Here is a 15275-nt window from a genome sequence, read left to right on the forward strand (position 1 = left end):
GTTTTTAGGGCCATGTTAAATGTGATTGGCCTCGCAGAAAATATTGCCACTCATTTTGTTTTGGTGTCATCACTATGCATGACAAAGGCAAATTGATGTAAATTTGTTTCGAATTTTTTTTCCATGGTTATATGTTTTTAGTTTTTTTTTTTATGGTTGCATTAAGAGTTCATTACAGGAAGGAGTTAATAAAAACAAACATGGCCATGAAAAATTTACATTCTTATCAATGTTAATGGCAGATAAGGGATTCCTTATCTAAACTGTCATATAGTTACCATAAAAGAAGTACACTTTCCAGTTATCACAAAGATAGCAGATGAGATTAAAAGATTTAAGTATCTAAGTTCAATTTTTTGATATCCTTAACACACACATGAAAGTTCTTGTTCTGCTGTGGAGTTTCATTCCTTTAACTTTTTTTTGTGTGACACTATTGTGTTCCTTTTTACATTAAGATAACTATTTTACCAAGGCTGAATGAAAAGAGCTGTTGCAGGTTTGGTAAGTGAAATGCATATTCAAGCTACATTATTGGCTAAAACTCAGATGTGACATGAGTAAGGATGAAGCAGCACAGAGTTATTTATAGTAATATGACTAGGAATTTCATGAGGAGTATGACTTTAAGGGGTCCTCCTCTGTGGCCGTGCAGTCTAAGGCACCATGCTTTGGGCGGCGGTTGCAGGATGGTATAGGTTCGATCCCGGGTTCAGTCTCCGGGAATTTTTGGCCAGTGTATAGGGCCGGTGGCAACCCACCATCGTGAGGAAATTGCGGAGCTCCGAGTGAGTGAGCGTAATCCGGTTGCGAAGTCCTACAACGGCTGGGGGTCGGTCAGGCCGACCACCCATCCCCCTAGTCTGGCTGGAGATCTCCACGCCCCCTTGGTGGCCCGCGTGGGAGGGAGGCCAGCAGTCGGTAGGTAAGCCTTGGCCCAATATTGGGCTGTAGCACTATAGGGTTATATGACTTTAAGGGGAAGGGAGTATAAATTCTTTTTTTTAGTAGTTAGTGCCAAGTTTACGAATATTTTCAGGTATCTGACTTTTTCGAAAGAAAATCTGTGCCAATGGAAGGGATAGGGGTAATAACTTGAACAACCTATTCCCTGATTATTTACTTTCTTAGGTATAGAGGAAATGTATAGTTTAAGATAAATAAATATAGACTAGTTTGCTGTATTTTAATATGCTCTAGTAAATGTATCCATTGCTTCTTACTAGAATGTGTCTTGTTACCTGAAAATCAACTGACTGGCAAGAAGGAAAAATGAAGAAAGTCAACACAAGACTATTGCCTGTAAAGGCTCACTTCTTCTGTTTTATGGCCTGTGAGTAGTACTATTTTTCTATAATAATGTATTAAAATAGTAGAAGGAACAATTGCAGTAATTTTTGTATCTTTCCTCTAGTCTGGGTAATGATCACTGATGAAGCAAATAGACATAACTGCATACAACTCATATTTATGAGCACTATGTATGGAAGAATGTTATAATTAGAAACCAGATTTTAAAGGGGAAAAAATTTATACTAAAAATAACCGAAGAAAGGGAATGAAAAAGGACTATAGTTAATTTTTGCACTGAACTAAAATATTAGTTTAAATGCAAGCACAATGTATACCATTCATATGTAAATATGGGATACATTAAATTAATATGAAGTAAAGTAAAAAATGCAAGAAATATAATGTATCCTCTTTTACATATGAATGATACATATTGTGCTTTCATTTAAAATAATATTTTAGTGGAGTGTTCTTTCTTACCTCTAAACTGTACCAAATACACAATTGTTGAATGTTTTGTTCGGGGAAAATACAGTGTACAAAATATTTTATATCTCGTCAATAAAGGAACCAAGGAAGATGTTTCTTAAAAAGGGGGAAAAGGAATGTAGGCTGAAAAACTAGTCAATAAAGGTACCATAAAGGAAAATGTTTTAAAAAAGGGGGAAAAAATGGAATGTGGGCTGAAAATGGGAGAAAAGGGATGTCAAAACCATGTAATCTTGTTGGTGGAAGATAATTATCAACACTGTTGTTATTTATTCCATGATCCGTGTTGAAAAACAAAAAATAAGGAATTCCCTTTAAAATCCAGTCTCTACTTATTATACAGAATTCAACTGTAATAATGTACAAGATAAGCAATAATCATCACTGAATTTCATCTAAACTGACACATTAGTCATCTGTGCTAAGAAAACTCTTCAACATTTTAATTCACATAAATTGTCAATAACATTGTGCTGTAATTAGAAAGGAAGAAAGATAATGGCTAAAAAGTAGAGCTGAGCCTATATCAATGCCGATGTATCAGTATCGGCCGATACCAGTGGTATCAGTATCAGAAAGTATCAGTTGGAATTTATTTACCGATACTGACAGATACTTTCCCGACATTTTGGTCTTTCACGGGATCCCCAATAATGCTGCACTCCACTTTCACAGGTCTAATCATCCTGAAAATTATGCTAAATTCAAAGTTTCTTTTTCTCTTGCACCAGTTTTGAGTGAAAAAAAATATTTTTTGATAAAATGACATGTAATATAATATTGTGGTGTAATTATTTAATATTAATATGTTAAAGCAAAACTCTTGGTAAATTGATTCATACAATTCGAGTGGAATACTTCACATATATGTTAATCAATATTTTGGTCAACTTTTAGTTATTACAATATTGATCAATATTTTGAACACATTTTAATTATTATAATTTTCAAGTATCGGTATCGGTATCGGGTGAAATCGGTAAGAGTATCGGCATCAGCATCAGTTTCAGTTCAAAATGATATTGGCTCAGCCCTACTAAAAAGTGTATTTGTCCTGTAAGTACTTGGTGTATTTGCTAATATTGGAAACAGTTGAGTTCAATCTAACTGCATTATAATTTTTCCCACCTCATAATTCAAAACCTTAAACAGTGAGCAGTGAATGCATTGACTTGCAACAGGTATGTGACTGGTGGTTCTTATCTATCCCATGCTCTGCAGTAGGAAGCAAATGAAGTTGTTTATCGCATCATGCATATGTGCTGTACTTGATACAATTTTATATTTTGTGTAATTATTGTTTAACCTTGTACGCAGTTTTTAACACACAAGCATTCTTTCATTATAACGATTTGTAATAAATTATCTTCAAAAAGATAAAATTTTTAAGGTAGATTTGCTTTGCCACAAGCAATGATAGTTGCTGCACTTAAACAAACATACACATTCATGTGAGATGAATTTTACACATGGACTACTTTTAATGAAAATTATTTAACGTAACACTCAGATATTTTTTTGGTGGGAGATGAGGAACAATTGACAAATAATATGTATATTTTTTTTATTCATTCATTGTTCTCAGCCTTAATAGGCAATTTTTTCACTGCAACCTCCAGACTTTCTGATATTGAGCCTTACACTTGGTTTTGAATCTGGGACTTAGCAAATGCATATCAAAAGAAAATTAAAATTAAATAATAATAAACCTCATCATTCTGGGAGATAACAGAATTTGTCCAGAAGACCAGGAGAGTGAATTCGATTCCTGTAGACTCCCAGCCATCCCGGAAGGGTTGCAAGCCTAGGAGGGGGAGGGGCAAATTAATTCTGGATGGGCTAGACACACTGGTTTTGTATCCATGATGCTGTGCACTTATCATCCAATGAAAAGCTGCTTGATAGGTATTGGTCATCAATTTGCTGTTACAATTCAAAGTTTAGTTAAGTTTTTAGTAGGGATGGGCCAATATGAGAATTTAAACTAACCAATAAATTAGTGACATTTAAATTCAGTGGCGTACACAAGGGGGTGAGGTTACTGGCTTTAACCCTCCCCCTTGAGCTTTTGAAATATTATGAAAAATGCTGTGGAGAAAATTTAAAATGGCCAATTTATCACAGTCAAAGATCTGCGACAATACTACTACTACTACTACTACTACTACTACTACTACTACTACTACTACTACTACTACTACTACTACTACTAATAATAATAATAATAATAATAATAATAATAATAATATTCCCATGCAACATGGAGAAAAGCAGAGCATTCCAAACACACGTGTCTTTCAGAGTGAATGCCTTGAAAATAAACACAAATTCTTGAAAATAAAATATGAGGGCACCTATGATTTAAAAGAGAATAAAAAGATGTTTTGTATCTCAGCTGTATCAATGTTCTATGAATATGTATTTTTTTTTGTGTGTGAAAAACGAGCATTAACTAAAGAAAGTTCTTGGTTCATTGTAAGCTATAAAAGCTACTCGGGCAAGAATACACAGCCACCAGTTCGTCTTCTCATTGTTTACACCAGCACGTTTAAATTTCTGAATTCAAACGACAATAAGCTTAACTACTGTAAAATGTTTTGATGGTAAGAACAGTGAGACAATCCAGATATGAATTATCGGGGACATTTATGCGGGGACAAGAGCTGAAAAATTCCAACCAATTCCGGGAATCGAACACTGATCTCCTGCATGGTTGTCAGACAGCCTACCAACCAGACCACTGCAGCTCCTTGGATGAGTTCAATACTTTGATTATTTCAATATATTTTAATATATTTTCTTGTTTTTATGGATTTTCTTCACACTTAAAATGTCTCACCTCGTTGAGTAGACAATTATTTCTTATTAAAGAAACAAAAAATGCTCCTATAATTTCTCAAAATCGAATTACTAGAAAGAAATTTTGTTCTATTGCTTTCATAAATACTATATTTATGTAGATCTCTACTACTTAATAGTAGTAGTGGTATTAGTATTATTAGTAGTAATTCAACTAATTGATAAATAATAAGTATTATTAATTAATTATGATTATTATTATTTAATTAAAGCATAATAAAACATTGGTAATATGAATTTGGAGAAAGCTTTAGCAATAACCCCCCTTAATGAAATCCTGCATACACTACTGTTTAAATTCAACAAAACTGATAACCGACGTTCTACCGATCTGATATACGATTGTAAATGTTGGTTGAAGAACCTCATTAATTAATACATGTAAGCAGATGATTGCGGTAGGTATTGTTTTAGAATTTGAGAATTTACTTTATAAAATCAAGTATGTGAATTATACTTTCATATTAAAAAAAATAAGAAGAAAATCATAGAATTTTGCATTAAATTACATGCTACGTGAAGATATATCTGATTGGTAATTAAAGTAATTAATTTTAGTGAACTAATATGCTTATATTAACTGATGCAGATACATAGTTCTTTAGTTTCATTGGGTATTGTAAAGATGTTTTGAATTAGTCCAAAAGTTGAATTAATGGAAATTCAAAACACAAAAGAAAAATTCTGAAATAAAATTACAACTGGCATTCTTGGGTTGCGTGTATTTCTACTTTTGTACAGAATGATTTTCATTATAATGTTGTGCGAGTATTTTTTTCTTTTGGTTGTAATTCTTTATCTCTTTCAGCTGTTGGTCCAATCCTTCCATTCCTCAATGTATTTGGCAAGCAGCTTGGAGTGTCAGAAGTTGTGATGGGCAGTGTCACTGCAGTTCTACCAATTCTTTTTCTAATAGCAAAACCATTGTTTGGGATGTTAGTGGACTACTTTCAAGATTACCGAAAAGCTATATTTATGATGTTAATCGGAGTGCAGTGTACAGCATATGTGTTATTGTACTTCGTTCCTTTCGTGAAAGGGAATTTAAAAAATTATGATGTGAATTTGCAATGTGGTACACATAATTCTTCGGAAGTTGCTCTGTGTGGTAATGTAGTGTTATGTGATTCAGGCTTTGTTACTTGTAACTGGACGTGTCTGAATTATGGTGAACATATCCATTCAAACTTTAGTTCTCATGTGAGATCAACATCGTCTATCCATGGTGGAAAATATTGCTTCTATCCGTATGATGTAAATCTGACAATGTGTGACCAGAACTACAAGGAGTGTACTGTTACTTGTAAGTCAGATAATCATCATGTATGTGCTACAGAGGACGACAGTGATGTACTTTATAGCAAGGCATACTTCTGGTTGTTTGTAATATTTATGTCAATAGGAACGATTGGATTCAATGTTATCAACAGTATAAGTGATGCAATATGCTTTGATGTACTAGGTAAGTGAGCATTTTAAATTCATTTCTTGTTTTAATTGGTCGTCTTTGTTCATTTCTTCTGGTTTTTACTCGTAAGTGCTGGAATATTTCTCATTGATTCTCCAGTGACTCAAATGTGGATTATCATTTTCTATTACCTATATTTATACTAAATAAAATAGAAATGAAAATTCAGTGGTATAATATATTCTGTTCCATATGTTATTGGAGGCCAAAATCTTGCTTCAGTAGTGAAATTATATATAACTGTAAAGAAAAATTATAAGTTTACAAAATGTGGTACTAAACATTGAACAAAATGTAGAGAAGGGGAGGGGGCAAGAATTTTCATAAATTTATTTTCCAACATTATGATAGTTTTTAGGTGCTGGGCCTACCTAATAACATTTGAGCTTACTTTTTATACAAATTAAAATTTTAATTTGAGTCCTGCATCAACTCTTATTTCTTATCAGGTGAACATCAACAGATGAAGTATGGAAACCAACGTGTATGGGGAACAATTGGTTTCGGATTGACGGCAGCATTAGCAGGTCTCGGCATGGACTTGTGGTCTGATGGAATGGCTGTCAAAGATTACACACCTGCCTTCATAATCATTGCCGTGTTTACATTCTTTGACCTGCTTTGCTGTGTGAAGTTGAAGGTAAGAAGAGAACTGCTATTGACGGAGAGAAGATTTACAGTGCCAACTGAATCTGTAGGATCCTGAAAGGAAAGGTATTAGGGCAAAACTGACTCTTAAAGTAATGAGTTCAGATAACTCATCATTATGCTACATTTATTGCTTTTATGAATAATTTTATTAGTGTTTATAAATAACAAGTTACTTGGAGGCATTAATTACTTTCTGTGAGATGGTTACTTTGTTTAAGTAACTACTAATGAAATAGATTTACTGCTACAGTTAATTTTCACATGGAATACATTTATCTTCAGCTAGATTTACACAGTATCTCTAACCAAATGCTTTCTCACTTGAAAGAAAGGGCGATTTGATGATTAATCCAATTTGGAGGATAATTACATACTTGTATCATCAAAATCAAAATTGACATTGTACCTAGGCATGTGCCTCAAGTAGAGTATAGCGGGGTAAGAGTACACACTTATGATTCCATACATCTAAGCTACCAAAGGCACTCAGGATCTTAAAATTTATACCTATCAAACCTCAAATATTTGTATTTTAGTTTCTCGGGGCCTCAGATTAACATTTTTAATACATTTGTTGCAATATATATTTTTTTAATGAACGGTGATAGCGTACTTTTGGTAAAAGTTCACATGTAGGAAGGAATTTATAAAGAATGTTAGACTGCAAAATCAGTTTAAAATTTGTACTGAAATAATTTGTAATAGTTACTAATTTAAAATTAAGTAGAAATGTATGGGAAATATTACATTCTTAAAAGGCGAACTGGTTATGATTTCAAATGCTTGGCCTTTTCTTCTGGGAAATCTTTCTTTTGGGGAATGGGATGATTTTGGCAGGGAAGACTGATTTTGATGCTCTAGTTGATGAATCAGGCACAGAATCTGAATCGGAATCTGAAAAATTTTGCACAGATGCAAATACAATTTGCACAGTTCTTTGCATGAAGTTTTGCCATACTGTAATATGCAAACTTTTACCCCACAACACCACTTTTTCGTTACCAGCAGGTGCTGTCATTTATGGAAAATAATTTGAAACATCTAATACATTATGACACACACCACAAGTGCCATACTTAAAGCATGTGGTCAATTATATACTGAAGTTTATTTCTTGTAATGAAACAATTTGCAAGAAATAAAAATATTACATTAGGAAGACAATAAATGAAACTTACCTCATGGTTTCAATGTTCTTTGTTCCAGTTGCCTGTAACTACATTTGATTACATTCTGCCATGACACCTTTCCAGCTGACTCATTATTGCCCATTATTTAGGGTTTTCAGGGGACCATGATGTAATACTTTAAAATGTGGGAAAATGTAAAAATCTGGGAATGTAAAATTGATGTTCCACTACATCAATAGTGAGTAACAGACATTACTATATGAAATAAGTAGAAACATTACAGATTTAAATATTGCTTTCAAGGACAGTGTCATTATCTGTATATTTTCTTCCTAGTTGCCAATACTACCTAAATCAGAGAACATTATCCGTGATGTGGGAACATTAATTAAACATACTCACATTGCTGCATTCCTCATGTTTGCAATACTGGCTGGTGTAGTGGATGGATTTCTTATATATTACATGTTTTGGTAAGTATCTGAGTAAGTGTATGAAATTGAATCCAATCCCATGAATCGATCCTGGGGCTTCTAGGTTACAAAGCAGTAACATTAATCATTAGAGTGTGAATTTTTCCCTACTTGTGTTTTTAATTCCTTTGAGGTACAACATAGGCTTGCATATTTTTAACACATTTGATATTGTTTTGAACCTAATAATGCATTTTTATTGAGTTACGGGATGCATGCAGGTTTGAGTCTCCCAAGGGAAGTGTAACAACTTTTTTCCTGAGATTTTGGCCAGTGTATGGGACCGGTAGCCACCGGTCGTTATGAGGGAATGGGGGCTACGAATGAGTAGTGTAACCCAGTCATGGGTTACAACAACGACTGGGGGTTCATCTTGCTGACCACACATCACCCCATAACTGGTTGGATGATCTCCCACTTTGGGTGAGAGAGTGAGTAGGATCAGGTGGGAGTGAGGCTGCCAGTCGGTAGGTAGGCCCGGGCCTACCTCAATGGGCTGTTGCACCAAAGGAAAAAAAAAATATATATATAGTGCCTGTAAATGCCTATTTTGAGGTTGGTCACTATTTTGCATAATTTTTCCTAAAAATGCTTTTTTCCTTGCATACTCTAACTTTCTTTGCACTGTACATTGTAGAAGACAATCCCATGTTTATGCTGAATTGAAAGCTCACCTTAGGTCTAGATGTCCTTTTCAAGTGTCCCTTCAATTTCATCTAGTCACAATTCATCCACCTCAATGGTTCTTGTGCTTTTCAGTCTTTCCCTTTTTATCATACACTTGCTTTGCACAACAAACACTTTTACCCTTATCTCTGTAAATAAATATTTCTCCTCCCACTCTGAATGGGAATGATACATCTTCTGTTTTACTTGCACTTGCCACTACTGTTTTAAATGTATACCAGACGCAAGATCTATCACTCATTTGTACTGTGAAACAACAGCAAGGCTACCAAGAGAAAGTTTCTCAGAACTCAGCAGAATGTGGGTGGGGCTGCAATCAGCTCAAAAATGTGATGTTTTAAAGTTTCACTCAATATTACTGTGCTAATCTACAGTGTATTCTAGCCAACCCCTCTCAAGCTATTGGAAGTGACCCCCATGTAATTGTCAGTTTGGTGATCCCTGGTGTAAACTCATATTTTGTGTTTCCGTCAAAAATACAATTTGATTGTCCCTAACAATTAACTAAAATTTTACAGATTGTAATATTAAAATTTTCATGCACCATCATCATCTTCAATCATTCTTTACACATCTTACTTTGGTGCTCTAATGATTTTGTATTATCCTTTTAGGTGTTGAAATTTATTTACATAAAGATAAACTGATTATATTGTATTATGGAAATGAAATATTTCATGTTAAATGTTGTTTGTCAAGTTTGGATGAATATGTGACATTAATGTTGGAAATGGATTTAGCTATATGATTTAGAAAATAAATGTTATTATTGCAATTGTGATATTTTGAGTTCTTTGAAAGTATACAAGCTTTCCTGTTTAATCACATATATTTCTGACATTATAGCTTGTATAGCTTGTGTACATATTTTAAATTTCTTAATTTTCTTGCGATTCATTATGTTTTCTACTATTTTCCACTATTTTTACACAGGTTTTTAGAGGACTTGGCAAATATAACAGGTCATATGACATATATAAAACTGTTGGAAGGCTTGGTTGTAGCAGCAGAAACATTATGTGGAGAAGTTATTTTCTTTTCTCTATCAGGTTGGTTTAATTAATGTTTCTACAATTTTCTTTATTTTAAGATAACACACTTATTTAGTATACTCTACAAATATATATGCGTATACCTTGAAAATCTTATTTTTTTGTGCACTAACTTAGAATATGTCAAAATATATGAGAAATAAGGTGTTCTCATAGCTTGAATCGATACCTTTTCTTAAGCCCGCATCACAAGGAACTGGATTTCCAGTAGGTATGCCCTAGTTGGCGCTGGACTTGCTATCAATTTGCTAGTTTTCGCCTCACACGATACTTATCAGCGTACTTGTCGATAGACTTTTGTTCCCATACGAGGGAATTGTAATGGTGGCCGCATGAGAAGTAAACAATGTATCACTTCACATTTTTAAAAGCCGATAACTATTCAACCGAGAGGAATAACGTTTCGTATAAAACATTATTAGGTACAAAACAATGGCGCTGCTTAAATACATACTTTACAACGTTTACTGTACACGTGTGGAAGCATATTTTAGTTGTTTCAAATGTAAACACCGTGCACTCAGTATAGTCAACGTGCCTTTCATGCTGTATACGTTATACATTGCTGGAGTAACACTCGGAAACCACAGAAAAAATACTCTTTTGCACACTCACAGATTATCTTCACATGGCGAAACTTTGCTCTGATTGCCTGTTCCACAGAATCCAGTCGAGGAAAGCAAGTAGCAATTAGAACATGTCCTATTCCTCCAAACCAGTCAAGCAGTCAGCCAGGTGGCCATGATTGCTACCTAGAAAGTTAGTTCAGTGCCAACTAGGGCATTCCAACTAGAAATCCAGTTCCGTGTGATAGGGGCTTTACCCATAAAAACATAAAAATATTCACGATTATAAAAGTGGCCAAAATATATAGTTTTGTTAATCTTTCCAAGGCATTCCTAAGCCCAAAAGTTTGTTGCCACTGGAACATAATTTTCCATATGTTCTTATTCAGGGCCATCTTGACGATCCTTACCGATTTCCATCTTTAATATTGGCATTCCAACTTCACACAGATGTCTTGCGTTCAGATTTTCCAATAACTCTGTAAACGTTTTCAGTATTACGCAACCTTCCCCACACCCTTGGTTCATCTCCTTTAGGTCCCAATATTTTTTTCAGATTTTATTTGCAGTAACTCTTAATTTACATTCCTCTCTTAGTGTAAAGGACCACGTTTCACATCTATGCAAAAATACTGGCATAATTCATCTTTTGCATATTATTATCTTTAGATTATCTGATATTATATGAGAGGATAAAAGTTTATGAATAGAGAAGTAACACATGTTACCCAAATTACATCTGCTTTTAATTTCCTCTTTAATTTGTTTTCATTTGTTAGTATTACTCCTAAGCATTTGAAATTAGAAATTAAAATTACTTTTAATCTGTAATTAAATTTTGATTATTACCTATTTCATCCTGTAAGCATATAGTATAAGTTTTCTCCATGTAACTTCTAAATCTATCTCCTTTTTTACTTCTAAAAGTATTTTTAATATTATTCTTAAAGTATTTACACCATAGTTTCTTCTACCTTCCTGACCATATTCTCAGGCCAAATTAACCCTCTGTCATCCACATCCTTATAGTAGCACTCAGTGCAGTCCCGCGTGCAGCACTCTATCGAAACCAATATTATTTACATAAATTATCTATACAAATCGATGTTAAATTACACTAGCACCTACTGGAAATCAAGCGAAATATGTATAAATGCAAACATGTTCATTTCAGATATTTTTATTAGCTACTAAAGGAAATAAATTACAAAACAAACCAGACAAAGTATCTCATAGAATAACAAACTTAGACTCTTGAAGCAAATGCACCATAATATTATTCCAAAAATTAATAAAAATTTTACCATGTAACGAAGGAACTGAAAAAGAAACCCACTGTTCACAAAATTTTTCAAAACGAATTGAAATTGTACAATTTACATTGCCTAAGAAACGACCTATTTGTATCAAAGTTCTCACTTCAAAATGTACTGACTTGCAGAAAAAGCAATGAATATGTGAAAGTAGGGGGAAAACACGTGTGCCACCCATGATATTGGAGTGATATTGAATAAGGTGCAGCAGAACATGTTGAGCCATGCCCAGATATGTATTGATTCTGCAAGCTACAGCATCTTCTGTAATGAGTAAGTACACACACACTTCATTTCTTTTCATGATCCTTGGCATGTAACTGTTGATCCGAACTGGGCTAACTGGAACACCCCGTAACTTCTGATATGAAAGCTCTCCAGAAGGTTCACCAGTCTTCCCTGCCCTGTGGTAGGACTTTGACCCTTTCCAATCTCTTCCATTTTCTTCCACAGCTCTCTTCACGTTCTCTTCTAGATCTTGCATTTCATATCAAATAATTTGATCATGTTTCTTACCTATTCCTATAGTAAATTTCAGCATTAGTGCAGTGTCACAAATTATTTCAGTCACACCAGATCCCCAGAACATATTGGGCTTTCCATTGCCTTGCTTTGAAATTTATTTGTTTTGTTAAAAAATTCTGTTAGTTATTGTCATAAAGGTTTCTTCATTGTGTCGACACTGAAGGGTGTAAATTAAATGATGGGGTTAAACTAAACATATTAACCATTTATTTACCATAGCAGAGAATTTTCTGATGAATTTCACATTGATTTAATTGTAGGTGCATTTACCAGTGGAGACAAGAGTCATTATACATAAGTAACATATATGTTGTCCATGCTTTGTCCATCTGTTCCCATGCTTCTGAATGCCTGTGGAGTCAACAAAAAATATTTATAGCATAGATACAAAATTTCTCAGAACTTGTCATGAACTTTTCAGACAAAATGTTTTGCACAAGCCATTGCATAGATATATTTTTCCAATACTTATAAAGTAACAAAAGGTATTTTGTGTTCTTAGGTTTAGAGGTTGTAAGTTACACAACATGTGCGTGGAGACCTGAACCAAAACTTAAAGAAAGAGGTAAAAAAAAGAAAAAGGTAAAGTGCTCCCCTGTGCATAGCACCATGCCGTGAAGGCGTATAGAGGGTGTAGGGGTAACGCCCCACACTTTCTTGATCCGGTCGTGAGTGGGGGTGATGTGATCAACATCATGCCCCTGACTGCCTTTACCCCCCAGGGTTTCTCCCAGGTACCCATGTTATTCGACGCTGGGTGGGCACCGGGGCCGCTTCCATCGTTAGAAAAGTTCCCGGATTTGAACCGGCCGGGGATTGAACCAGGCCCGTAGCTAGAACCAACCTCCAGGGGGTGCTCACGAGATATCAGGGGGGGGGGGCTTTGTAAACCAAGTCAATTTTTCAAAAGTTTAATAGTATTAAATGGAGGTAAATTATCTGTGTTGAGGGTCATTAAGTTAATTAAAAATATAAAATTTAGAAATATCATGTACAAATACTACAGTTTTTTTTTTATATCTCTTGAAGTTCTAGTGACTGCTACTGACACCATCCCTTAATACACACTCCATACTATTTTTGATGATACAGATATTTATATCATACATGTTAAAATGTATAATATTCACTTCAATCATAGTGCCTACCGTACATTCCACCCTCGGCCAAAGGAATAAAACTTGGGATCTGTTGACATTTGACTCAGATGCGGAAGGAACGTGGATAATGACATCAAAGTCACAGATTTCTGTCAAACTTGAGGCTGCAACAGGGGCAGGGAAGGTACAGATAAAGAAGGCTTCCCATGAAAGAACTTTCTAAAAGTCTAGAGAATCTTCTAAACACTTGTCGCTGCTTAGACTTCTGCTCATAAACAAGATGAACGAACGAAGTTGTGAACAAAATAATATATTCTGTCTACATTTTCGCTCTTCACCTCAAACAAATTAGAATACAAAATAGTTTTACCTAATGTCAGGGGGGCTCGCGGAAGTGCCAGGGGGGGGGGCTGGTGACCTTGTCAGGGGGGCTGAGCCCTCCCTGGCCCCTGCCTGGCTACGGGCCTGGATCGAACCCGGGACCTTTAGCATGGTAGTCAGATGTGTTACCGACTGAGCCACCATGGCGACATAAAGAAAGAGACTGATGATAATTGTTAGTGAATTTGTTTAACATTTAATGTTTATAACAAGAAGAATGAACCTATTTGTATTATGCCTATGCAGTGTTATTTCCACAGTAGTTGTCATGTCAAAGAAACTGAATATTCCAAACACATACATATCATAGTTAAAATGTAAGGAAATTTCCAGTTGTACAAAATGTCCCTAAGTAGAAAAATCTCACGTTTTACAACATCATCATCATCATCCTTCGCTGTTTCCTGCCTCTGGCTGGGTTGGAATAGAAGTCAAGCTTCTCCATTTTTCCTGGTCTTCCGCCCCTCCTCTCTTTTCACAGTTTTCCAATTTTGCCCTCTTCTCCTGACACTCTCCACTATCTGCTCTTTCCACCAACATCTTGGGTCTCCCCTTTGCCCTTTTTCCCACTCCTTGTCCATTGTAAGCTCTTACTGGCAGGCTTTCTGCATCCATCCTTTTCATGTGACCAAAACATCTCATCTGTGCCTGATCTAGATAATTAATCCTGGTGCTGACATGACCATACATCTTTCAGAAACATGAAAAACGAACATTACAGCATGTTATTTCACATTTCAGATTTTTATCAAAAACGAAATATGCATGCCTCCATTTATTAAACATGCTGTTACATACACACATTTTACTTTCTTTTTTCATTAAGGTAAAAAAAAAAAAAAAAGGTAAAGTGCTCCCCTGTGCATAGCACCACGCCATGAAGGCGTATAGGGGGTGTGGGGGTACCGCCCCACACTTTCTTGATCCGGTCGTGAGTGGGGGTGATGTGATCAGCATCACACCCCTGACCGCCTTTACCCCCCAGGGTTTCCCCCAGGTACCCATGTTATTCGACGCTGGGTGGGCGCCGGGGCCGCTTTCACCGTTAGAAAAGTTCCCGGATTTGAACCGGCCGGGGATCGAACCCGGGACCTTGAGCATGGTAGTCAGACGCGTTACCGACTGAGCCACCGCGGCCACTCTTTTTTCATTAAGGCACATGAATATCATACTTGCTTTTTCAGGCAAAGAACATATTTGAAGAAAAGAGAACATAGGTTACTACCTTTACTTGTATCTACAGTGGAGTCTCATTATTTGAGCTTCTTTCATGATTTTCATTTACTTG

General features: G+C 35.3%; 1 protein-coding gene across 3 annotated transcripts in view; it reads left to right on the forward strand.

The window, feature by feature from the left end:
• Window positions 1-15275, forward strand: part of LOC146004284 (major facilitator superfamily domain-containing protein 6-like) — a 94688-nt gene that overhangs the window by 59934 nt on the left and 19479 nt on the right. For 2 of the 3 annotated variants that reach the window (XM_083142993.1, XM_083142991.1), the window contains exons 2-6: window positions 1227-1333; window positions 5450-6103; window positions 6559-6749; window positions 8227-8363; window positions 9984-10099. In XM_083142993.1, coding sequence (XP_082999119.1) covers window positions 1273-1333; window positions 5450-6103; window positions 6559-6749; window positions 8227-8363; window positions 9984-10099 — 1159 coding nt within the window. In that variant the 5' untranslated portion in view covers window positions 1227-1272. Of the gene's footprint in view, window positions 1-379; window positions 505-1226; window positions 1334-5449; window positions 6104-6558; window positions 6750-8226; window positions 8364-9983; window positions 10100-15275 lie in introns of those variants that run through there. The other variant, XM_083142992.1, reaches the window with a different exon arrangement.

This window comes from Lepisma saccharinum, chromosome 21, assembly GCF_977018435.1.
Source record: "Lepisma saccharinum chromosome 21, izLepSacc3.1, whole genome shotgun sequence".
In the NCBI taxonomy this organism is placed as follows: Eukaryota; Metazoa; Arthropoda; class Insecta; order Zygentoma; family Lepismatidae; genus Lepisma; species Lepisma saccharinum.